The 26,849-nt window shown below is 42.3% G+C and overlaps 1 protein-coding gene across 5 annotated transcripts in view; it reads right to left on the bottom strand.

Annotated features, from left to right (window-relative positions):
• Window positions 1–26,849, bottom strand: part of PAM (peptidylglycine alpha-amidating monooxygenase) — a 616,313-nt gene that overhangs the window by 441,962 nt on the left and 147,502 nt on the right. For 4 of the 5 annotated variants that reach the window (XM_033929183.1, XM_033929180.1, XM_033929182.1 and 1 more), the window contains exons 2-4: window positions 20,135–20,188; window positions 12,331–12,842; window positions 11,305–11,422 (exon numbers count right to left, since the gene is read on the bottom strand). In XM_033929183.1, the coding sequence (XP_033785074.1) occupies window positions 11,305–11,422; window positions 12,331–12,422 (210 nt within the window). In that variant the 5' untranslated portion in view covers window positions 12,423–12,842; window positions 20,135–20,188. The remainder of the gene's footprint in view (window positions 1–11,304; window positions 11,423–12,330; window positions 12,843–20,134; window positions 20,189–26,849) is intronic. The other variant, XM_033929181.1, reaches the window with a different exon arrangement.

The raw sequence follows: 26,849 nt of genomic DNA on the forward strand, positions 1-26,849 counted from the left end.
AAACTGCCTGCCGCGCTAGCCGCTAACGCTTGCTTGATAGCGCGGCTTGATAAAAGGACCCCATAGTGGATGTATTATAGCAATTACACAATAGTGTCTCAGATAGGAGTTTTTTTAAATATATACACACAGTAAGTGATGGTGCATAATTAAATGAAGTATGGTGTTTGTTTCATAGATATACAGCAGCCATTTGGGTCAGGGCAGTCTGTGGGGTTCATAATAAATAAAAAAAAAGTCTAAAAAGTGTCCTAAATGGCTATTTGGACGATCAAAAAGCCTGATCGTCCAAGTACCCATAACCAAAGCTGGTTTTTAGACGTATCTAAAAACAGCTTAGGCCTTTCCCCTGCCTCTAGACGCACAGAGAGAAAAGAGGCGTGTTTAGAGGAGGGGAAAGGGCGGGCAGTGGGCGGGAGGTGGGCCGACCTACACCTAGGCGTACAACAGGTATAACCAAAACATTAACAGGTTGCCTAGTCGGCACTTAGACCTTTTTGACTTAGAAGAAGTCAAACCAGGTCTAAGTGCCGAAAAAGGGGCCGCTGAGCTGATGGCCGCTGGTGCCATCTGTTCAGCGACCCAGCAATTTACCCACCACAAGCATCGCAGCAGGAGAGATGCCTCATCTCCCCTACCGCGATGCCATCACTCCTCTACCCGAACTGCCGCGACCCGCGGCAGGAGAGATGCCCCCCCAACTCGATCTGCCCAGGAGGGAGCCCAAGCCCTCCTGGCTCCGGCGACCCCCCCCTCCGATTTAACGGGCCAGGAGAGAGCCCAAGCTCTCCTGGCCCCAGCGAGCCCCCCCTCCGATTTAACGGGCCAGAAGAGAGCCCAGGCCCTCCTGCACTCGACGCAACCTCCCTACCCCCCAACGACCGCCCCCACCCCCCTTTCCCGTACCTCTTCAAGTTGGCCAGACAGACGGGTGCCAAACCCGCCCATCCGGTAGGCAGCCGACGCCAGAATGGGCCCGGATTGGCCCAGCCGTCCCAAAGCCCCGCCCACAGGTGGGGCCTAAGGCGCCTGGGCCAATCAGATCGTTGGGGGGGGTGTCTGTAACCAGTGTTGTTTTTGACAGACACTGGTTACAGAATTCAGCTTTTAGGCAAAGGACTGGCTCAACCTTCGCCTAAAAGCCCTTCTGTTGGACGTTTGGGGCTTAGGCATTTTTTTTGGTTCATTATGGCCAAAAAGTGTAGACATCCTGGGGGTATACTTTTAGACATAGTGGTGATCTGGGCGTTTAGTAGAGGCAGGGCATAATCAAAACAAGGACATTTGTTTTGGTTATGGACACTTTCCCTGCTTCTGCTTTGAACGTTTAAGGACTTAGGCCAAAAGGGGACTTAGACGTTTTTTTTTATTATGCCCCTCTGTGGCTATATAACATATGTTGGGCTACATTATTTATACTGTATTCATATTTGCATGATATAAAGAAAAAGAAAAAAATATAAAATATTTTTAGAAAATTTGGAGAGGTTTTCCAGGATCGATGATCACTTGGAATCAAGTAAGTCTTGATTGATTGTATGGTTGAGAAAATCAAACAGGTTTCTGAGATCCTTTTCCTCTTCATAAAAACTTAACCCTCCTTACATAAACTGTAGCACAGTTTTTAGCACTTGTCACGGCAGTAACAGTTCCAAAACTCATAGAATTCCTATGAGCATCAAGGTGTTACCGCTGCAGCCGGCGCTAAAAACTGCACTACAGTTTTGTAAAAGGGAGGGTTATTGTGTGAAAGAGTGGGATTTTTTGGGTATCTCAAAGAGTTTCATTTGATCCTACACACCATCTTGTTTCACTAAATAGTGGGGTTCCCCGGGAGTCTATGCTGGGACCACTGCTTTTTAACATATTTATCAATGATTTAGAGATGGGAATAACTAGTGAGATAATTAAATTTGCTGATGACACAAAGTTGTTCAGAGTTGTTAAATTGCAAGAGGATTGTGAAAAACTGCAAGAGGATCTTGTGAGACTGGGCGTCAAAATGGCAGATGACATTTAATGTGAGCAAGTCCAAAGTGATGCATGTGGGAAAGAGGAACCTGAACAATAGTTACGTGATGCAGGGTTCCACGTTAGGAGACACTGCTCAGGAAAAGGATCTCAGTGTCATCATTGAGGATATGTTGAAACCCTCAGTTCAATGTATAGCAGTGGCTATGAAAGCAAACAGAATGTTAGAAATCAGGAAATGAATGGAAAACAAAGATTAAAATGTTAAAATGCCATTGTATCACTCTATGGTATGGCCGCATCTCGAATACTATGTGACGACTTCCCTATGAGGAAAGGCTAATGCGGCTAGAGCTCTTCAGCTTGGAGAAGAGATAGCTCAGGGGTAATATGATAGAAGTCTATAAAATACTGAGTGGAGTGGAAAGGGTGGATGTGAACCACTTACTCTTTTCAAAAATACTAGGACTAGGGGGCATGCAATGAAGCTACTAAGCAGTAGATTTAAAACAGATTGGAGGAAATATTTCTTCACATAAAGTATATTTAAACTCTAGAATTCATTGCCAGAGAATGTGGTGAAATCAGTTAGCTTAGCAGAATTTTAAAAAGGTTTGGATAATTTCCTAAAAGAGAAGTCCATAGGTCATTACTGAGATGGCCTGGGGAAATCCACTGTTTATTCCTACGATAAGCAGCATAAAATCTGTTTTACTATTTGGGATCTAGCTAGGTACTTGGGACCTGGGTTGGCCACTGTTGGAAACAGGATGCTGGACTTGATGGATCTTCGGTCTGTCCCAGTATGGCAATTCTTATGTTCTTATCAAATTTTTCTGATCTGCCTCTAGTAAATCCATGTTGCATCAGGTTCTGTAATCTACTGGATTCTAGAAACTGCACTATTAAGAGTTTCCATTAATTTACTTACAACAGAAGTCAGACTTACTGGCCTGTAGTTCCCTACTTCTGTCTTACTTCCACTTTTCTGGAGAGGGACCACATCCACCCTTCTCCAATTCTTCGGTACCAATCCAGACTAGAGAAGCATTGAAAGATCGGCCAGCAGAGCCACCAGAACTTCTCTAAGTTACCCTTAGTACCCTCGGATGTACACCATCCGGCCCCATCACTTTATCCACTTTTAGTTATAGTGAACTCCTTCCAAACACAATTCTCCAAAAATCGATCATGGTTTGCCACACCTACAGCCCCATTTGCTTTTTTCTGTGGTCCAAGCGCTTCAGCTGTGAACACAGAACAGAAATATTTGTTAAGCAATTCAACCTTTTCTTTATCAGCTTCTACATATTCCTCCCCTTCACCTCTCACAATGCTACTTTTGCACTTCCTCCTATCACTAATATACATCTGAAAAATGTCTTGTCTCACCGTCGGCTACTTTTTCTTTCATTTGCATCTTTGCCTCCCTGACTACTTGATCAGTCTCTCTTATCTTTTTCAGATATTTTTGCCTGTCTTCTTTTTGCGATCTTTTGTAGTTTATGAAAGCTAATCTTTTTTTCCTTATCTTCTCGGCTACTACTTTTGAAAACCAAAGCTGTCTTCTTTTCTCTCTTAACTTTTACTTACTTTTCTTACGAAATGGTTTGTTGCCCTTACAATAGCTCCTTTCAGTTTTGCCCACTGCTTTCCTACTTTTTCTGGATGTTCCCATCCAGACAACAATTCCTGGACATAATCCCCCATCTGAACAAAGTTGTGTTTTTTTAAAGTTTAGAATCTTCTCTTTTGAATGAGCCCTCTCTACCCTCTCTTAATATTAAACCACATCATGTGATGATCACTGGATGCCAAATGATCACCTACTGTTAACATCAGAAACACTTTCCTCATTGCAACTGTCCCTTATGAGCTATGGAGTACCTTGGTAGTTCCAGTTAATAGTTGAGCTTATTCTCCCTGTAGTGAGCCATTAGACTGACATCATAGTTCTCAAATTTATTTACAGCTTCTGATTTACTGATGCATCTTGCTGGAACATAAGGATAGCAATATTTCTTTTGGTATAAAGGCCTTAAATTAGGAATTTAATGGGATGATCATTCATGCAACTACTAGTTTCAAAGTACTGCTTTTCATATCACCACTTGTAATGTGTTTTTAATGGCAAGTAGATTCAACTTGTATTTAAGTACATTAATCTCAACAAAACACAATTTACAGCACAAATGTTACAGTGAAAAGTATCTTTTTCAGTTTTTGACCAGGATTACATATGTATGCTGCAACTCTGTGCTTCCTTAGGTGTCCACAATATACCGAGGCCTACCCATACCCAATAAAACCTTGATCTTCACTCCCAGATCAGGTTTTTAGGATACCCCTAATGAATATACACAAAAGAGATCTGTCATGATTTCTGGTCTCATGAGAAACCAGCACTTCATCAAGCTGATTCTCCACAATTGCCATCTACTGCTCCAAAAGAACCAGCCAGTGCAGCAAGAGAGAAGCGCAGAGCAGTTCCCTCAACCTCTGGGAAAAGGCCTAATAGAAGCTAGACGACATCATTAATGTCTGATAGCTTAAATAACAAAAAGTCAAAGCTGTCTGTTGAACTTCTGTTGTGTAATCAGCAGCTCCATGGCTGGAACACTTTTTTTTAATCCGTTTCAGAAAGGGATTTGGGCTTATTAGAATCTGAGCAGAGAGCAACCATCTTAACATAAATGACAACAACCTTTAGTGAATGGACAGTTATTTTACTCCATTTAACTGAGCTTGATTAACAGAAGCTAAAACTTAAATATCAAAGTTTTAATAAGTATTATATTAAAAAAAGGCAAATCATAGGGAATCATATAGTATTCTCTCCTCTATTTGCTTTGTGTACTCACAGGAGCTAAAAATGTAACATTTAAGCTGGAGTAGGAGTTAACATTTTAGCATACATGTTATTGAAAGGGCTCGACTAACAACATTATTGAGATTGAAAAATGAAGTTTATCTACCAGTCCACGATGTACAAGGCACACAGTTTGTACTAGACATGTACATGAGGATGGGGACAGTGGGGACCCCCAAAGGAATTTACAGTGTTGGTAACAAAATAGTCATTAATACTCAGAGAACAAATTCGAAATGAAAACTGTGGGGATGGTTAGATGACATTAGCAATATGTTGGGGATGGGGATTAAATTATGTTCCTCTAGTCTGTATACTAAAAATTCCAAAGATCATACAAAATAACAAGATTTCACTTATCACTACTGTTATGGATCTAGATAGCTTAGTCAAAGAGCACAGCAGACATTCTGAGTCTTGTCTGAGGGCTTCTCCAAGTTCCATAATTCATTTGATGTGCTATAGGGCTTTCTTCATAGAACTTTTAAGCCCTCCCAGACTGTGATATCCTACTGTTCTATGTACAAGTAGAGATGGCATTATTATTTATTTTTTTTAGAAGGGGAGTGTCCACCTAAGTCTATAGTTAGCATAGAGGCCCTTCATATTTTTCTACCACCAACACTGTACACCATGAGAGTAGAGGTGAACCTTAGAGCCAAATTAACAGGGGTTTTTGTTGTGAATAAACGGTCAGATAAGATCACTCACTGGACTCAGAGCTGGCAGATTTCCTTCCCAAGTATCAAGAGAATATACATAAAGGATTTGGGGTACTTTGTATATGAAAGAGAAGATGTGGTTGCTGCCACCTAAGAAATGATGTTAGATGGGGAATAGAGAACATGGGAACGAGAGTAGGGAAACAAAGAGTAGTGATAGTGAAAGAGAGGAATTGCCAATAAGAACTTGAGATCTATAAAAATATATCAGTATTTACATAATGAAAATGTATTTCCCAGCAACAGGTTAACATAGGGCAAAGTTCTTTCATATTATCAGTACTATTTGTGTAGCTAAGCATTATAGTAGGAATTTTGAAGCCTCAGACTAAACAGCCATCTGGACCTCAAAACCATCTTTGAGCTCACCAGGTATTTTGGAGCTCTTTTCAATCTGCTCTAAGGTTCTAGCAGTCACTGAAGGGCTTATATTACAGCAGGGGTGTCAAAGTCCCTCCTCGAGGGCCACAATCCAGTCGGGTTTTCAGGATTTCCTCAATGAATATGCATGAGATCTATTTGCATGCACTGCTTTCATTGTATGCTAATAGATCTCATGCATATTCATTGAGGAAACCTTGAAAACCCAACTGGATTGCGGCACTCGAGGAGGGACTTTGACACCCCTGTACTACAGGGTGCTTCCAGACAAAAGAATGGTCAGATGAAAGTGCTATTCTGAATCAAAGCAACAAGACTCCATCCCATGCTTTCCTTCTCTTACAAACTCGATGTCCTTTCACATTGCTCTTCCATACCTAACATCAAAAAGAGATGATGGAAAACAAGAAAACCATGAATTGTTTCTCATCTCCTGGAACTCTAGTCTCCTTTAATTTCTCCTGAAACCTAAAGTGAGGAGAGAGAACCATTCATGCTCAGTTTTAAAAAAGTACACGTGCTATTTAGCTTTACCAATGGAGTGGACAAGTGGTTAGAGTAGCAAGCTGAGAATCAGGAAAGTTGAGGCTCAAAAGCTGCTCTCCCACAGCCACAGCCAGCCTGGACATCAGGTAAGACTAAACAGGGAAGCAGTTTCCTGGGGAGAGCAAAGAGCAGCTGCAGTCAAAGCAAAATAATAATTCCTGACAGCCATATAAACTCAAAGAACAGCAGCACATTCTATAAAACTTCAGGTTGCAGGTTAAAGTATGTCTATGTGATCACTGGGTGTGATTGTATGTGATAAACTTAAGGTGGCGAAACAGGTTGAAAAGGTGATGGCAAAAGCTAGAAAGAGGCTAGGGTGCATAGGAAGAGGTACAGCCAGTAGGAAAAAGGAGGTATTGATTCCCCTGTATAAGACTCTGGTGAGACCTCATTTAGAATATTGTGTACAATTCTGGAGACTGCGTCATCAAAAAGATATAAAAAGGATGGAGTTGGTCCAGAGGAAGGCTACTAAAATGGTGTGTGATCTTCATCATAAGGCGTATAGGGATAGACTTAAAGATCTCAATATGTATACTTTAGAGGAAAGGCAGGAGAGGGGATATATGACAGACATTTAAATACCAATGTGGCATAAATGTGCATGAGTTGATTCTCTTTCAATTGAAAGGAAGCTCTGGAATGAGAGGGCATAGGATGAAGTTAAGAGGTGATAGACTACGGAGTAATCTAAAGAAATACTTTTTTTTACAGAAAGGGTAGTAGATGCGTAAGAACAGTCTCCTGGAAGAAGTAGTGGAGACAGAGATGGTGTATGAATTCAATAAGGCATGGGATAGTCACGTGAGATCTCTTAGAGAGAGAAGGAGATAATGGTTACCGCGGATGGGCAGACTAGATGACCAATTGGCCTTTATCTGCCATCATGGTCTATATTTCTATCATGATTGTTGAGTTTAGCTTTTGAAGTCTTGGGAGGGAAGATGCAGGCTAAAGGGCCTGAAAGTTAATTGGAGGTGGGGTTGAAGGTTCACCTAGAGCACCCATAACACTTGAACCAGTCCTGACTCCTTGTGATATCTGCCATATCACTTCACCATTCATTGCTTTAGCTACAAACTGGCCTTAATATATTAATAAATATTACCATAGAATAAAGTGTTATATATTTACTGGCAAATTCTATATAGTACACCGAAAGTTAGGTGCATACACTGATGTGCCTAGCCGATGTAGGCACCTAACTTAATTGGTTAATAGGCTTAATTGATGTCGATTATTGGCACTTAACACCTCACAATTGACATTAATTGGACTTAATTGAAAGTTAAGCGCCTATCTAAAAAAAACATGATTCTATAAGAAGTAGGCGCATAATCCAAAGCACCTATCTAAAAGTAGGCAGGGGTGGATCATGGGTATGTTTGAGTTAGGTGCGCTATTTAATCGAAGAAAACACTGGCATAAATATGGTGCTTTTAAAGTTAGGATGCCTATCAATGCCAAACATCACTTAAGTGCCGCAAATAATTCTATAAAGTATGCCCGATTTTTATAGAATCGTGTTTAATGCCGCAATAGTGCCGATTTTTTAGATGACCTATATAGAATCAGGCCCTTAGTAAATAGATCCCATAGAGAATATCAAGGATTATTTATTTTTAGGATTTTTATATCACTTAGAACTTAAGTGGTTCACATTCTGGTACTCAAGCATTTTTCCCTATCTGTCCTGGTGGGCTCACACTCTATCTTGGGAAGTGACTTGCCCAGGGTCTCAAGAAACAGTGTGGGATTTGAATCCACAACCTCAGGATGTTAAGGCTATAGCTCTAACCCAGGGATGGGCAAACGCTTTGACTCGTGGGCCACAATGGGTTCCATCCCATCCCATCCCATCCCCATGAGCTTGGTCCTGTCCTGTCCCGTCCCCGCGAGTTCAGTCCCCTTCCCTGTCCCCACAAACCATTTGATCCACACAAGTCTCAAATAGTTTTATACTAAACTGTTAGAAACAGGATAGACCTTTGGTTTGTCCCAGTATGGCAACTCTTATGTTCTTAGATTTACACCATGACTTTTGACACTAGGATAAAATTATATTTTAAGAGATTTGTTTGTCCTATATTATTAAACCCATTAAATAAAAAGATCTTCTCCAAACAAATCAGATCTTCCATAAAAACTGATATTTTTGTTAGTACAGGGTGACCATGTTTCTTATATGACTTCTATTACCCCCCTTCTTTGGAATCATACAACTAAAACCCCAAGATGAGACGGGTTTAGTTTCAATCCATGCTAAACCTTTATTTTCACAATATTAAAGGAAAAAATTATCTGCAACAATGAGTCATCACCTACTGCAGCGTGACAATAACAGCTCTCTTCTCCTTGTGCTTCTGCAGCCTTTCTAAAGGAAAGCAATGCTTTTTAATGACAGACATAAATCCTCTCGCTGCACAATGCAGAATTAATAACCACAGAATTTTCTACTTAATGAAAACCTACCATAAATATGACAACAATGGATTTGAGGTTTCCAAGCCTATAAAAAAAAATCATTCTCTGGGCATTCCCAGCTGATATTTGACCAATAAGAAGTAAGCAAGGAAGGAAAACAGCTTATACAAAGAAAAAGAGTGCACTCCACCTGTAGGAGTACAAGATTCCTAAAAAGTCCACAACAGAAGTGGACAAAGCCTGCTATGCCGAGTAAGCAGCTCAACTCTTCTTATCATCAACAGCGCTTACATTACAGGTTTGGATAATTGCCTAAAAGAGAAGTCCATAGCCATTATTGAAATTGGTTGGGGAAATCCACTGCTTATTCCTAGGATAAGCAGCATAGAATCTGTTTTGCCACTGGATCTAGCTAGGTACTTGGGACCTGGGTTGGCCACTGTTGGAAACGGGATACTGGGCTTGATGGACCTTCGGTCTGTCCCAGTATGGTAATTCTTATGTTTTTATCTGCTCCTTAGAGAGATCCACCCAAGGCTAGAGTTATTAGAAGACATCTTTTTCACCAAGTGAATACTTATTAATTATAGATTCTCAATTATTGAAATGCCTGGAAAACATTAATGAGGCAAGACAAGTTAAACAGCATCTCTACTTAGAACCCACTTTCAGAGAAGCTCAGCTGGGGGGAAGGGAATAAAAACAGTTCAGTCAAATAAAACCAAACCGAAAGTTAAAGGAATATAATATGTGCCTCTTAATAAAAATGAAATATCCACCGAGTCAATTCCAACCTCATATAGCTTTATCCGCTATAATAAAACCCTTAGCGCGCATGCGCAGTTGAAACTCTGTGGGGCCGTGATCCCTGATCCGTGGCTCCGTGTCGCCGCATGCACAGTAGGAGCTTTTGGCGGTTTGCAATGCTTGCGGCGGTTTCCCCAGCAACATTCCTGCCCTGATCTCCGACGCCGGATGACTTCTGACGACGCCTCTCCTTCTCACCCCCAGACCAGCAGCGGCAGCAGCCGCGTGGCATTTACTAGGCTGGCCCACTTCGATAATGCAAGGTGGGCCGGCCTAGCAAAAGCCCCGAGGCTGCCCAGCCTAGTGGATGCTGGACAATGAGCAGGTAAGGGAGAAGGGGTACTACTGGACAGGGGGGAGGTAAAAGGAACAGAGAAGGGCTACTGCTGGACAGGGGGAGCAGGGAAGGGATGCTGCTGGACAGGGGGGAGGTAAAAGTAAGGGAGAAGGGAAGACAGATAGGGGGGCAGAAAGAAATGCCTAAATCTACACATCTATTCTAGCACCTATTAATCTAATGGGCTAAAAAACTAGCCTTTATATATTTATTTTGGCCTCAATTTCACCAACTCCACCGTGTAACCATAGTCTTTTAGCAGGGAACTTCTGGTGTTAAATCCTCACCAGCCATCAAATAATTTAATCTAAAACTTTAGAATTATCCCTATTTTGCATTTTTTAAGAATAAAGTTTTTAACTTATCTTAATTTTGTAGCTTCACTGCTAACAATAATTATGACCTGGGAGACATGAAGTCCAACATGTGATTAATTCTGCATGTTTTCAAGGAGCTCCCTAGGACAAAACATAACTTTCAAAATTACTTTACAAACATTAACTTACTTTGAATGTTTTGTCCTAGGGAGTTCCTTGAAAAAGTGATAGCAAAACATGTCGGACTCCATGTCTCCCAGGTCATAATTATTGTTAGCAGTGAAGCTACAAAATTAAGATAAGTTTAAAACTTTATTCTTAAAAAATGCAAAATAGGGCTAATTCTAAAGTTTTAGATTAAATTATTTCATGGCCAGTGAGGATTTAACACCCGACGTTCCCCACTAAAAGACTACAGTTAAGTGGTGGAGGTGGTGAAACTGAGGCCTAAATAAATATATAAAGATAAGCTATATGAGGTTGGAATTGACTTGGTGGATATATCATAAATTGATTATTTTATAACTCACGAGTATAAATGAATATATAAAAGTAACCTTCTTAGGAAGAACAGTGTGTCTTAATAAAAATGACCACAATAATTTTCTGAACAAGTGAAATCTAACAGAACATGACAGGACAATAAAGAGGAGGGACTAAGGAAGCAGAGAGAAGCCATTGAGCTGAGAAACAGAAAATATGACATTTTGAATTAAGATAGCACTGCTGCTTTTACTGTCATTCCTTGCTACTTTATTCCCAGGCTCTTTCTTAGGAGTCTCTATGATGCCAGCAATAGAGTTAAATTATAGAATTTAGCTTGTTCCTTTTTCCCTCTCTCTGAAACCTTGAACTGTTTTCCCTCCAGTTTCAAATACAAATAACTTTAGTGACAATAAACCATGAAAACAAAGCCTCTGTTCTCACCTCTTGAGGAGTTACCCTGGGCATTCGAACAGGTAATGAAAAATCCACTGAATCTGGAGGCACCACAGGCCTAGTAGATTCCTGACAATCATCTGACTGGGACTTGGAGATCTTATACCTAAAAGTGGAAAATTAAGGAACACTTCTCTCATTTTCAGAAACCTTATATAAATATGCACATGTGAAAAGAAGTCTAAATCACTCTTCTGTCCCCTAAAATAGTAAGCTCCCCCCTTCCCTTGTGAACTAACATGGACTATGTGCAAATGCCTCTTCAAAACAGTAAACTCTAAGTAACTCAAAATACACATACATTTTTTTGGGGGGTTGGGGGATTTGTAGGGGATTGTTTTTTTTTTGTTTGTTTTGGCAATTAAAGAGGAATATGTAAATATTTGTGTGGAACTACAAAGACATGGCCAATTACTCAAAATTTTGTGGTTATTAAATTAGGGCTGATCCCTGGATAGACCAGTAAGCATCCTGTGAGAAAATATTGGATGAAAGAGCGCAGGTCAAGAAATACTAGCAGTAAACAACAGCACATAAATAAGCAGCTTTCTGCTAAGCCAGAGCTGACAGAGGAAAAGGAAATATTAATAAAGATGGGGGATGTGATGTGAATAAGGAATGCACACGTCTATAAATAGTTAATGGAACGATTCTGGGACTCCACTGCACACAGTTAAATGCATTCTCCTCAGCTAATCAAGTTAATGTAAGCTTGTTTTAAGAAATATGAGCATACTACCAATAACTTCTATTGATATTCTATGTCAACTAATGCACGCTAGTTTCATTCAGTTTCAGCCAAATATTTACTAAGAAACGAGACACATCGTGTGGTTGCAAATATAGTACACAGCTGACCACACCAAAAAGTTGCTTACATGAAAATAAAAGTTGATAGTACAGAAAAGCATTTTACTTTTCCTCACAGATACAGTACCTATTCTACTAACCCCCCCTCCCCCCCAACAACCGCTGCCTCCCTCAATAGCTCCCACATGCAGCAAAAGAACCCACCTCTTAAAAACAGACAGTGGGCTTTTGAAAGCCTGGAGGCTGCTGGCAAACACAAGGCAGAGTATTAGCAGGTTGCTAACGAGGCCAGCCATATCCAGTCTGCTGTTCTCGGCCCGACGAAGGGAGCAGAAAGGGCAACTGGCTTTGATCCAGACAACTGAGCAGGAGCAGCGGTGGCAATTCACTGCTTCATTATCAGGCACCCATGAGTCCTACAGTAACTGAGAGCTTCTCTGTCTCAGGAAAGGGTGTGCTGCAAATCAGGAAAGTGGCAAACGCTCTGCTCTCACCACTTTTATTAGCCCCATGCACAAAATAAAAAGAAGAGTCTGTAATGGAGAATCTCCTTCCGACAGGTCAGTGAGTTAGAAGATGCACTTGTGTGAACAGAATATGAGAAAAGCGAGGCAGCCGGTTCCCACCCCTCTAGGATCTCCTCGTGCCGCCCTGTAGGTTGCTTCTCTCTGTGGCGGCCTCAGGCAAAACCCAACGTCCTGGGCTTCATTCAGAACCTGCGAAGAAACAAAACAAAACACAAGCAGATAATGGATGACTAATCGCTGAGCAAATCCCTACTGACGCTTCTAAAGCCATTAGTACTTTCTAAAGCCTTAGCCCAACCCAGAAATAAAGGCACTGTCTGTCTGTTCCTCACGCTCGTACACATTCTCTGTGTCACACGCAGGCATCCTCTCTGACTCCGGGGGCGGACTGAACTCATTAAACATCCATTAAAAATAAATCCTACCATTTGAGCACACCATGCTACCAAGTTATTCAAATAAAAAAATGAATTAGACGGATATGTCAAAAAGGAAGAATGCAGGAAAAAGCATCTTTGAAAAAGGCTTCCTGTGCCTTGCATATCCTTTAAGTGAGCATTGAAAAAAAAGGCAGAAGAATCCGCTTTCCATTATTATGAGCACCAGAATGTAGCAAGAGCTCTAACATAGGAAACAATTCTAGTGATTCAGGAGCCCGGAAAAAATAAATAAATAAATAAAAAAAAGTCCAGCTATCAATCAGAGATTAAACAACCCGATCTTGACAGCAAGCAATATTTCATTAGCAGCAGAAAGAAAAATGATCAAGCATGAATCAGCCTTCCTGAACATAATGTCACTTGACTTTAGAATAAACACCTTTTATTTCCCTTGCATTTATGGCCTCTGTAACAGTATATAATGCACCAAAACTCCATTAGCCATTAATTTTGCTAATTTAATAGAGCAAACATTTTAGGGATGGAAATTATACTATACACCAGCAATTAGAGGTTTTGCTATTCAATTTCTACCCTATTTATCACCTGATTAATGTTCTACCTTCTAGTTGCTCTTGATCCATTTTAAGACACTTATTATAAGATCATTTACATAGGCCAGTTGCATGAGACAGATTTGTATATCAAGGCGCAATGTATGCAAATATATATTGTGCATATTCATTATGGATATCCTGAAAGACTGATTTGCTGGAGTTGCTCCAGGACAGGTTTGGGAATCACTGAGACTTATTACTGCTGAAGTTTTTGAAGCCGAAATGAGGCAAAGCTAAGGTTGAAATGAAATAGGATTGTCTGCTAGTGACTAAGTTTTAAATATCTGAAATGCAGATAATTAGGGGGATGTCTCTAAAATTAAAACAAAATAATATATGAATTTATGTGGCTAACTAGGGCAACTTTAACCTCCACTATTATCTCTCCTTGCACATAATAATGTTGAGATCCCTTATAAGAATTCAATCGCGTTTGTAGTAAGCTTTTACAGGACTCCTGCTGAGTCAAACCTCAGAGACTGGAAGTGCAGCACTAAATATAAAGGGCTAGATTCACTAAGCAAACCGATCATGTACCGATCAGTTTGCGAGCCCTTTGCGACCCGATTTCCCTCCTGCACTATTCACTAACCTGTGTAGCAATCCGATTCCAATCCGCGCATGCAAATGAGGGGAACTGCATGCAAAGTAGGCAGGGACGCAATTCACTAAGTTCCCGATCCGACTGGGCTGGCCTATCAACCAAAAAGCGACTGCTGGGGACCAGTCGCAAATGGCCATCAGACTCTCCTGCTCCATTGCTGCCCTGCACTCTGCCCCGATCTTCAGGTTTTTTCCTGCAAGCAACAATCCCGATCTTCCAGCCCTGCTTTCTCCCCCCATATCCTCTCTGCCACCTTCCTTGTACTGCGAGCCTGCGGGTTTAAAGCGGGGCTGCACGCTGCAGTGCAGCCCCGCTTTAAACCCGTGGGCTCGTACTAAAGGGAAGGCGGCAGAGAGCAGGGCATGACCAGCTGACAGTCGGCGAAAGGGCAGAGGCTGCTGCTGCCGGGCTGGGGAGAGCAGGAGAGTCGGGGCCTGTTCAAACAGCAAGCCTGCTGAGTCTGTGGGGAAAAATGCCACCCTTCCCCACAGTGCAGCCCGTGGTTTTAAAGTGGGGCTGCACTGTGGGGAAGGGCGGCATAGAGTAGGAGAGTCTAGGTGGCAAGAGCAGCTGGAAGGGGAGAGCAGGAGAGTCAGCGCAAACAAACAAACCAGCAACAAAAAACCAAATAAACCCAGACCCAAAATGCATGCGCAGACCATCTGCAGAGAAAGCAGATGGTCTGCGCATGTGTCAGGATCGCAAACTCGCGATCCATGTGGTTGGAGGGGGGCGTTCCTCTGATTGCTCTAATTTGAATTTGTTCGCAGTGTGAATCGATCGGGCCTGGTGGAATCGGCCACGGATCGCCCCCGGAAAAAAAGGTCAGTGAATCTAGCCCAAAGTGTGAGAGCCTGTTCTCAGGTGCCTGGCTCAACAGGGGGCTCTGCTGCCCTACCTTTAAGGCGTAGGGTTACCATATGGCTGCAGAAAAAGGAGGATGGATTGTGACATTCAGGTTTTACTTCCATTGCTTTCAATGGAAGTAAAACCTGGATATCTCAATCTGTCCTCCTTTTTCTGGAGCCATATAGTAATCCTATTCAAGGGTTCTCTTTGCAATAGTCTAGACCACAGTTCTTCAACCGCTGGTCCGCAGGAAATTTTTGCCGGTCCGCGCAGGGCCAGTAAGATTAACTCCCTTCAATTTCCTGCCGGTCCGCACAGGGCCGGCAAGATCAACAGCTGAAGTCTGTGCTGGGCCGGAGAGATCTTGGGAAGCCTCCGACAGTGGCTTTCTCCCCTCTCTGCGGTTCTCCTTTACTTCCCAGCGCAGCGATTCACGAAGGCAGCGTCGGGGCTTTTGCTGAGTCGCGGCTGCCTCTGATGATGCAACTTCCTCTTTCCTCAGAGGCGGCGCAACCCAACAAAGGACCCGAGACTGCCTTCCTGAATCGCTGCGCTGGGAAGTAAGGAGAGCTGCTGGGAGGGGAGAAAGCCACTATTGGAGTCTGGGAAGCTGCTGGGCAAGGGGAAACAGGGACAGCTGCTACTGGAGAGGGAGAAGGAAAGATGCTGCTGGAGGGGAGGAGGGAAAGGAATCTGGGAAGCTGCTTGGCAAGGGAAAAAAAGGGACAGCTGCTACTGGAGAGGGAGAAGGAGAGATGCTGCTGGGAGGGGAGGAGGGAAAGGAGTCTGGGAAGCTGCTGGGCAAGGGAAAAAAAGGGACAGCTGCTACTGGAGAGGGAGAAGGAGAGATGCTGCTGGGAGGGGAGGAGGAAAAGGAGTCTGGGAAGCTGCTGGGCAAGGGGAAAAAAGGGACAGCTGCTACTGGAGAGGGAGAAGGAGAGATGCTGCTGGGAGGGGAGGAGGGAAAGGAGTTTGGGAAGCTGCTGGGCAAGGGAAAAAAAGGGATAGCTGCTACTGGAGAGGGAGAAGGAGAGATGCTGCTGGGAGGGGAGGAGGAAAAGGAGTCTGGGAAGCTGCTGGGCAAGGGGAAAAAAGGGACAGCTGCTACTGGAGAGGGAGAAGGAGAGATGCTGCTGGGAGGGGAGGAGGGAAAGGAGTCTGGGAAGCTGCTGGGCAAAGGAAAAAAAGGGACAGCTGCTACTGGAGAGGGAGAAGGAGAGATGCTGCTGGGAGGGGAGGAAGGGAAGAGAGTTACTGCTGGACAGGAGGAGGAGGAGAAGGGAAGGGAGAATGAAAAAAGGAAGGAAACAGCTGGCAGAGAGATTAGAGGAGGGGAAGGGGAGACAGAGGCATGAGAAAGTAGAGAGATTGATGATAGGAAGGGGTCAGCAGAAAAATAAGCAGAGAGGGACAACGATGATAGATCTGGTGTAGGAGAGATAAAAATGAAGAGAGCAGTGAAGCTGAAATGAATCATGTAAAAAGGAGAGAGGAGGCACAAGCTGGATGTAAAGGGGAGAGGGGCATAGAAAGAAGACAGATACCATATGAAAGGGGGAGAGGACAGACAGTGGATGGAAGGGGCAGATGCTGGATTGAAGAGACAGAGAGGGCAGACGCTGGAAGGAAGAGAGTGAAAAGAAGATTGAAAGCAGAAACCAGAGACGACAAAAGGTAGAAAAAAATAATTTTATTTCTATTTTGAGATTAGAATATATCAGATTTAAAATATATATCCTGCTAGAGCTGGTGTTAGACATAACCGGGGACTGCAAAACCCAGGCAGTGCTTCTTTAGCTTCCAGCTGGCTTAAGGTGCTCTCTGACCAGGGGGCAGTTGCCCTAGTTGCACTCCCCTAAAACTGTTCCTGTCATGTGTGACTGCAGTATTCTGTTAGCATGATATTTCTGTGTAGCATTCTGTAATAATTTGGCTTGTTCAGTTTTCTTGATAGTAGAGGGGATATATGTGAAGGGGAAGGGAGACAGGGATTTTGTTGATCCTTGCTCTGAATTATTTGTATTTATAAAATGACAATTGTACAGAATATTGTTTCTTTTTATACTTTAATAAAATACATTCAATATAAAATCATAACTGAGGCTTGTGTGGATGGGATCAGATGATTTGTGGGGACCGAGCTCATGGAGATGGGGCGGAAACGGGGTTTTAAAATTTTAGTCCTAGTAGTTTGCCGGTCCACAAAATAATTCTTTTTTTTCTGCCAGTCCACGGGTGTAAAAAGGTTGAAGAACACTGGTCTAGACAGTGAATAGAGGCAACTGAAAAGCACAAGAATGGGGAATGAACTACAGCAGTGTTTTTCAACTCGGCCATGGAGTATCCCCTTACTAGTCAGGTTTTCAGTATATCCACAATGAACATGCATGAAAGAAATTTGCATATAATACAGACAGTGTATGCAAATCAAGTTTATGCATATTTATTGTGGATATCCTGAAAACCTGACTGACAAGGGGGTACGCCAGGACATGTTGAGAAACATTGGATTAGAGCAGTAGTCTCCAACCTTTTTCATGAAAAGGGCCACAGTATAAATATGAGAAAGCTCTGAAGGCCACCAAAAGATTTCAAACTTACACATACTACTAATTTTATAAACCATCTTGACCTACTTGTTCAGACTGGGTATTAAACATTACAAATGAATATTGATTATGGATATCCTGAAAACCTGATTTGCTGGCGTTCCTCCAGGGTAGGTTTGGGGATCACTGAGAGAGACTTATTGCTGCTGGAGTTTTTGAAGCCGAAATAAGGCACAGATGGAGCACTGAAGAGAGAGAGGGTGAAATCTAAACGGGCAAACAGAAGAGAGAGAGAGAGAGGATATATGTCGGAGATGAATGTACTGAGGGAATGGAAGAAGATAGGAGGTAAGTGGAAAAAGTACAGACATACAACACCCAAGGAAAGACACAGAGAAGAAAGTGAGGAAAGCAGAAAAGGAAACCAGGACAAACATGCCCAGAAAATTAAAGCAAAAAAAAAAGGTTTTATTTTGAATTTCATTGGTAGAATATGTTAGTTTTGGGAAATGTGCATCATGGACGTCTTTAAATTCTCAGGGGGGTTTTCTCCTGTGTTGTGGTTCATGCCTAGTTTGAAATCTTGGGGTTCACAGTTCAATTTTTCTCTTTACATTTCTAATTTTATTTTATTTTATATGAGTTCAAATGGCACTAAATCATCACACTAGTTTCGAAGCAGTTTAGAAGAAAACAAATAAAAAATAAAACTTAGCCAAAAATCTAATTTGGTACTTTGAATAATTTCCCTCTCTGTCCCAATGGACTCACAATCCAACTGCAGTACCTATGAAAAGGAATGAACAAATAATTGTCATCATAATTTGTAATCCCTTGTTCTGTATTTGGTAACGATTTGTCTATGTTTTATGTGTGACTGATATGCGGTATTTCATTTGCATTTGTGTTAAGATCTATAACAGTTCCACTTATTTACTTTTACCTGGAGTAGGTATATTGGTGTGCCCCATATAATATTTGTAGTGCTGCCTAGTCTTTGGTAAGGCTTACAGAATGACAAGAGGAAAATTTTTCCATGTCCCGCGGGAACTCATTTTCCCGACCCCGCAAGTTCTTTTCCTGTTCATGTCCCATTCCTGCAAGCGCCATCCTCGTCTGCACAAGCCTGAAACACTTTATAATCATAAGTGTTCAAGGCAGGGACAGGGGCAGGAACAGCAACAAAACTCATGGGGACGGGATGGGGAAATTGAGTTCCTGCGGGGATGGGGGGAAATTTGTCCCCCATGTCATTCTCTATGTTTGAATCATAGGAATTAGTGCTATGATTAGTGCTAATTCATTTTGCTATACCTATGTTGAGTTAGGAGTTTTTCAGCTTTTGTATTATTTCACAATGTTCCTTACAGTGGAGAGATTTATGTTGCTATTACTGGTGGCAATTTTATTTTTCTTTTCTTTTTTTGGTATGGCAACTTCCATGAAGAGATTTATGTTGCTATTACTAGAGGCTATTACTCAAATGGCATGAGAATTAGAATTTTTTGTTTTCTTTGCAAGATAACTTCCATGGAGAAAATGTGTGCATTCTTATCAGCATCTGATTTTTGAGGAGCTAAGGTTTTTGCGGATGTAGAAATGTTTACATTTGATTCATAAGAACTGCCACAATGGTATCAGACAGATCAAAGTCACGTATGTCATGTGTTACGTATGCGAGGTGACCTGTGTGGAGGAGAAAATAGTTTGGCAAGAAGGGCTGAGTGCATTAAGGAAGAAGCTTAAAGATATTTACAGAGTACAACCTAAGCTGGCTGGTGATTCTGTTAGTGTGTACCATGTTGAGAACAAGCTGAATATATGAATATAAGAAATATTTATTGGAAGAGCTGAAAATACTTATGAAAGCATTGCCACCATTTCAAAATGTGTATTATTTACCTTTCAAGAAGGGGCACTTCTAGTGGTAGTAAGAGAAAAAAAGAGAGAGAACATGTAGGAAGTGCTGGATTATTTCAATGTGTCATTTATACTTGAGGCTTAATCTGAGGATGACAGATCGAGCCATTCTACTGGTTTCTTTGGTCTTTGAGGCTAATATGAATTTGATAATGCATTTGATTTTCTGTTGTCAGTCAGCAGAATTTATGTGTGGTGTTTTCATGATTTTTGTCTAGAGAGGCAGAAGAGAAGAAAACTATTTCTTCAGCTCCATCAAGGTGTAAAGGACTACTACTATTATTATTATTATTATTATTATTAATTATTTCTAGAATGCTACCAGACATACGCAGTGCTGTTTATAGTCAGTCTTCCTTAATATCCTGTGAAATGTTTAGTAAAATGTTCTTGTGTCAGATTTTTTTAACCCATGTACCTGAAAGAATTTCTTGTGATAAAGTTTTCCATATAGTATCGGGTGATGATGCTTTGAGGATAGATGCAATCTTTAGTAAGCAGGTTTAGTAGTTCATGTTAAGTACTGTCTAATTAAGAGTTTTATATGCTTAGAATTGTTTACCTTTTTTGAGATACGTCCCTTTATTTTTCTGTTGATTTTCCCTTTTATTCAGGGCTTGATAGAAAAAATAAGAAAAAAAAGAAATAAGATCCCACATAGCCTCTATTTGACCCTGCATTTGTTACTCTAATTTGTTACAAGGAATATGGCCTAGATTCACTAAACTCACTGATCCGAGCGATCCGTGGGCCAGGCGACCGATTCACTAAAGAGACCCCAAATTAAGTGATCGAACACACACCCCACAGTGACCCCACGGATCGCTGCAGAGCGATTACGACGCACGCGCAGAACATCCTGGATGGCTATAGATACGATCCGCGCATGCGCTTGCTCTCGGCACGAGCGAGGTCAAAATAAAAGGGGAGGGGTGGCTGCAGTTTACTTGAGTGGAATGGAACAGAACACGCTAAATCCAAAAAAGAACATGTTTTTAACCCACGGGTTAAAACCACGGACTCGCACTGCAGGGCGCTTTTTGCGGAAATATGGGGAATAATTTGGCGGCAGAGAGCAGGATAGTCGGCAAGGACAGCTGCGACTGGTCCTCAGCCGTCACTTCTTTTCAGATCGGCAACCCCAGTCAGCGTTTCTTCTTCTGCTTAGTGAATCACTGCCTTCCTACTTAGGCAGGCAATTTCCCCTCATTTGCATGGGTGGATCGGATCGAGTGGGAGATTGATCGGCCACAAGGTTAGTGAACCGGGTCAGGGAAAAATCAGGTCAGGGAACGATCACAAACTGGTAGGGACACAATTGGTGCGTTTAGTGAATCTGGCCCTATGTGCCTTGTAAAATTTGTAAATTGAAAAATATAAAATAAAGAATTTCATCAGTACATGAACTATTCGTTGACAACAATGTGACCACATCCATATTTTTTTTCTTTATCACAGCTAAACAGCTACTGCCAGCAGTTTTTCTGCCAGCAGCTTAATCTACTGATTTACCAAACATATGCAGAAGAACTTTTTCAGGAATGTTAAGCAAGTGATAAACAAACTTCTGGTACTTAACATTCATAATACTGTCAAAACATGTTGAGCAACTTAATCCATCAGTAAAATGCTAAGATTACTGCTTAAATTGTTTTGCTATATTGTTTCAAGGTAAGGTAAATTCTAATAAGAAAATAAAAGGCAGGGCAGTCCATGGGGAACCTTCTCGTAATCTTGCAAACAAGATAGCTCATAGGCTGCTAATAGGGGCAGGACACAAAGGCAGATTTTACACTGGTGCACTATGAGGCAATTCCTTTCCTATGAAAAATCATCTCAAACAAGGTTAACAAAACTATTGGTAAAGCTAGAAAGTACTTGTAAGAGTTTAACATTTAAAGCTGATAGTTTTAAAGCACTTTCCTGTCCTTTCAAAAGAAAAATAATCTAGACCATTTAAATTTGAGTCCTAAAAAGCAGAAGTATAATAGATACAAAATGGAGACAACTGGGCCCAGGTTGTCTTCTTAAACTAGTAGTGGACAAGCCCAGAGGTAGTGTCTTTACTGCACAAAGACCCAACTTCAAAGCGCAGCACCCAGGCCCAGATACACTAAAAATGTTCACTGAGTCACTGTGGGCCGATTCATTGTTTGAATTTAAAACAATTGATTTATCAATGACTTTCCATGCAAATTAGTTTTGCAGAGGTCTGCCATAATCCCACACCACCAGTCACTGGAAAACTGATTTTGACACATTCACAGAGCCAGTAGGGGAAGCAACAGCTGTGCAGCACGGGAAGCCCTGCAGAAGACTCCTGCCACTCAGCTGTTTGGGGAAGGAAGACTTTTCTCTTTATTATTTTTTAAATTTGCACAGATGTTTTGTGTGTGTGTGTGTGTTACACACATACAGTATCTGTCCCCATTAAAAAAAAATTGTGATGCTCTCCCAGGGGGAGGGGCCTTAGGCACCTGAGCCAATCAGGGCCTTTAGTTCCTCCTGGTGCATCCCAGGATGCACTGGAAAGGGGAAGGCCTGCTATTTTGAAGAGGCGGGCCTAAGGGCAGGAGGGACTAGGCATTCCTCCTGCTGTCATTTCTTTTTTAAGGTATGGGGTGGGGGGGCCACAGAGAGTGGACATCCCTCCTGAGGATCTTCGTGGGGGGTGTCCAGGTGGCCTTGGGGGTGGGTGTCCAGGTGGCCTTAGGGGTGGGAAGAGTGTCCAGGTGGCTGTGATTTTCATTGGGGAAGCGGCTGTTTGGGTCACGCAATCTTCGTGGAGGAATCCTGGTAGCTGAGGCAGGAATTGGCATCCCTCCTGCCGAGGATCTTCACAGGAGGAGAGGGGTTGTCCAGGATTTTCACCGGGGGGGGGGGGGGGGAGTGTGAAGTGGTCCAAGTGGCCAAAGCAGGAGGAAGTGTGCATCCCTCCTGCCTCTCTTCATTTGAGGTCCAGGGCATCATCGGGGGGCCAGCACAACTTTTTTTTATGGGGCAGATATTGTGCATGTATAACACACTCAGATCATCTATGCCCATCAAAAAAAAAGAAAGGAAAAAATATGGCAGACAGTTGCTGATAGGTTATACCTGTCAGTAATCTCAGGCCCTTAGTAGCCATTTATAGATTTAAGGCATGCCCTAGTGATGTTATGGGCATCGATTGGAGGCCTCATTTTAATATTAATGACCTAATTTCAATACTAATGAGGTCATTTGAATGGCAGAGTCAGAGAATGTACAAATGAATGGAAAAGCACGCAGTGAACCATTGTGTACATCAGTCAAACTGGTTTAACAACAATCATTAGACGATCAGAGAGTTTAGTGCATCCAGGCCTCAGTTTTTAGCTTCTCAGATCTGTGGGAGTCTAGCAATGCTTTAGAGGCAGTATTCACAGACCCTGAGAGGAAGGAAGTCAATATGTAGTGATGGATGATATCTGGGTCTAGGCCTTTAATTAGAAAGCTCCATGAAGAAGCCTAGTGGTGCACAGTCCCAGCAAAGTCCAATCTCTGCAATGAGTAAACTAAAGTATATAACAGTATAAAACAGAAGAAAATTCACACCAATTGTGACTAAAGGTTTATGGGATCAGATGCCAAGCCTATTTGTAATCCAGTGGAACAAGAGCAAACTGTTAGATCCCAAAGGAAAAAAATACGCAGCAATCCATAATTTGGCAATTGAAAATAATACTGCATCAGATTTCATTTAAAGGAAAGAAAAACAGGATAAGAGAACAACAGAACTACAAACATTTTTGCTTCCAAACTTTTGAAATAAACTTACCTTTTGCCATAAAGAAAAAGCAAAACATAAGAGAAAACAGAGCCAAAATGGGATTGTCAGAAACCAATGAAGTGTGGAACCAGTTTTATTGAGATAAGTGACGAACGCTACCAATTCCAACCGCTAAGAGACTGCATCAGGAATAAAAAATCTAAATACTTAAAAGAAAAAAGGGGGATAAACACTGTGGTTCCTTTTATCAAGCCGCGCTAGCAGTTTAATGCGCGTAATAGCCCGCGTTAAACCGCCGGCCGCACTAGCCGCTATCACCTCCTCTTGAGCAGGCGGTAGTTTTTGGCCAGCGCGGGGGTTAGCGCATGATGAAACGTCGTGCGCGTTAACCCCCCCCCCTAACGCGGCTTGATAAAAGGAGCCCTGTGTGTGAAATGTTAACTGCAGCTTCCTTCTCTCTCACTACTCAAGTGATTTTCCAAAGTGCTTGATGTAGATGGTACCACTCATCACATTTCTCAATAACACTGGCTCTACCTAGCATTGGCTCCTGTTTACCACATTCAGGTTAATCATTGCTCTTGTGTTCTGTCTTTCTGGATTGGAAGAGCTTCCTCTCTCCCCTTTTTTTTTTTTAATCTTTATTCATTTTTAAAACTCACAATAAGTGTAACAAATAATACAATCATTTTATACTTTTACATCACTTAATATATCATCAAATTCTAACTTGCATCAAATATCCCCCCTCCCTTATACCCAACAATTATTCATAAGCAAAAGAAACTATAAAATATTACCACCACCACCCCCCTACCCCACCCTAGACATGTATGAACAAAAGGGAAAAAGTTAATATGTATTCTATGTAGTAATTTCAATCTTTACAGTATCTTGTTAATGGATCCCAAATAACCTGAAATTTCTTAAAATTTCCCTGCTGTATGGCAATTACCCTTTCCATTTTAAATATGTGACACAAAGAGTTCCACCAAAAGCTATAATTCAGCCTGTCCCAATTTTTCCAATTATTCGTGATCTGTTGTATGGTAACTCCTGTCATAATGAGTAGAAGCTTATTATTATTAGAGGATATTTGGCTTTTAGCCCTCATTGACATGCCAAACAATATGGTGTCATAGGATAATGCCACCGGATTATCTAACAAACTATTTATTTGACTCCATATTGATTTCCAAAAAGCAAGTATTAATGGACAATAGAATAACAAATGATCTAATGTCCCAGCTTCAAGATGACAGTGCCAGCATCTATTAGATTTAGAGCTATCTAACTTCTGTAAACGAACTGGGGTCCAAAATGCACATATCTCAATAACACTGGCTCTACCTAGCATTGGCTCCTGACTACCACATTCAGGTTAGCCATTGCTCTTGTGTTCTGTCTTTTTGGATTTGAAGAGCTTCCTCTCTCCCCCTTTTTTGGTTATAGGAAAATGAAAACATACAAGCCAAACTTTTCCATAAAAGGACTTTCAAGCAAGCTTTCAATTTAGCGCCTAAGAAAGAGTGTTACAAATTTACAAAGTTACAAAGTTTTGCCTTGGGCACTATTTTGTGTCAAATTATTGTCTTTCTAAAGTTTCCAGAAAAATACATGCATATATATTGGACAGTTAGTAACAGACACCCAGGGTGAATTAATACCGTTTTCAGGAAATTGAGATGATTTAGAGCAAAAATTATGGTGCCTTGTAGAAGTCTTCAAATTATTGCACATTTTTTCAGAATTACTGTCAGAAAAAATGCAATTTTTAAATGAACTGAGGAAGGAGTTTGTCTCATACATACACTACGGGGATCATAATTGAAACAGAAATATGTCTAAAATCCCGCCCAAGTTGCCAATAATCAAAATGGGTTTTAGATGTATCTAAAAACAACTTAGGCCTTTTCAGTACCGCTGTACACCAGAGCTGAAAGGGGAGTTTTAGGAGGAGTGGTGAGAGTGGGACGGGACGTGAGCTGACCTAGACTTAGTCGTACTGCAAGTATAACCGAAAGTTTAACAAGACTGCCTAGATGGAACTTATACGTAGTGACTTAGGCCACTGTTCTTCAACCTTCGGTCCGCAGAAAATTTCTGCCGGTCCGCGCAGGGCCATCAAGATCAACGCGGTTAAATTTCCTACCCTGGTGGTGTTGGCGGAAATCTGATGTTCCACCCAGCCTCAGGCGATCAAGACAGGCTGCCGACGTCAGAGGCCTTCCCTCTGTGAGTCTCGCCTATGCAGAAACAGGAAGTTGAAACAAAATAGGTGGAACGCAGAGAGAGAAGGTTCTGACATCAGCAGCCTGTCTTGATTGCTGCCCCTGCTGAGTCACCAAAGAGGGCCACGGAGAAGGTGCAGCTGGAAGGGAGAGAGCTGTAGATACAAGGGAGTTGGTCAGTGTACGTGGGGCCAGCGTGTGGATTGGGGCCATCGGCAGCATCTGGGCTGAGAGTGCAGCGGGTTGAGCCCATGCGGCTGCGGGGTCGTGCCGTATTCGCTGGCTGCCACCGGGTTGTTGACAGAGTCCACGGGTGAGCGAGTGGTGCGGCGCTGGCCCTGAGCTTTCCTTATGCGGGCCACTCACTCTTGAAGACTCGAGGGCAGGGCGGTGGGTAGGGGCCTCGGGCTCGTCTTGGGTGGCAGGACCTGCAGTGCAACGCTGTTTGTGCCGGCTTGCGGGGGGGGGGGGGGGGGAGGTGGCGCGAATGTGCAGGGTGTGCAGGAGCAAGATCATGGGGAGCCTTCGATAGTGGCTGTCTCCCCTCCCAGCAGCTCTCATACTTGCCAGAGCAGTGATTCGCTTCAGCAACTTCCCCTTTCCTCAGAGGCGGCAACGGACCCAAGGCTGTCTAAGGAAGTATTGAGAGATGCTGGAAGGAGAGGATGTCACTGTTGGAGGCTGGGAAGCTGACGGATAAAGGGAGAGCTGCTACTGGACATGGAGGGAGGTTGAAGAGAGATACTACTGGGAGGGGAGGAGGGAAAGGGATGGGAAGACAGTTAATGTTGGATGGGGGGAGGAGGGAAGGAAGAAGGAAAAAAGGAAGGAAATAGCTGGCAGGGAGATTACAGGAGGGGAAGAGGGTCAGGGGTCATGGTGAAATGGAGAGATCAGATGAGGGAAAGGGGAGAGACAGAGGAATGAGAAAGAAGAGAGAGATTGATGCTGGAAAGGGGGTAAGCAGAAAAAATGAGAGAGGGATAAATATGCTAGATCTGGTGTAGGAGAGATAAAAATGAAGAAAGCAGTGAAGCTGGAATGAATGATGTAAAAAGGGGAGAGGGGCATAGAAAGAAGTCAGCTACATATGGAAGGGGGAGAGGACAGACAGTGGATGGAACGGGCAGATGCTGGATTGAAGAGACAGGGCAGATGCTGGAAGGAAAAGAGTGAAAAGAAGATGAAACCAGAGACAACAAAAGGTAAAAAAAAAATAATAATTTTATTTCTATTTTGTCATTAGAATATATCAGATTTGAAATATATATCCTGCTAGAGACATAACTGGGGAC

This window comes from Geotrypetes seraphini, chromosome 1 (genome assembly GCF_902459505.1).
Source record: "Geotrypetes seraphini chromosome 1, aGeoSer1.1, whole genome shotgun sequence".
Lineage (NCBI taxonomy): Eukaryota > Metazoa > Chordata > Amphibia > Gymnophiona > Dermophiidae > Geotrypetes > Geotrypetes seraphini.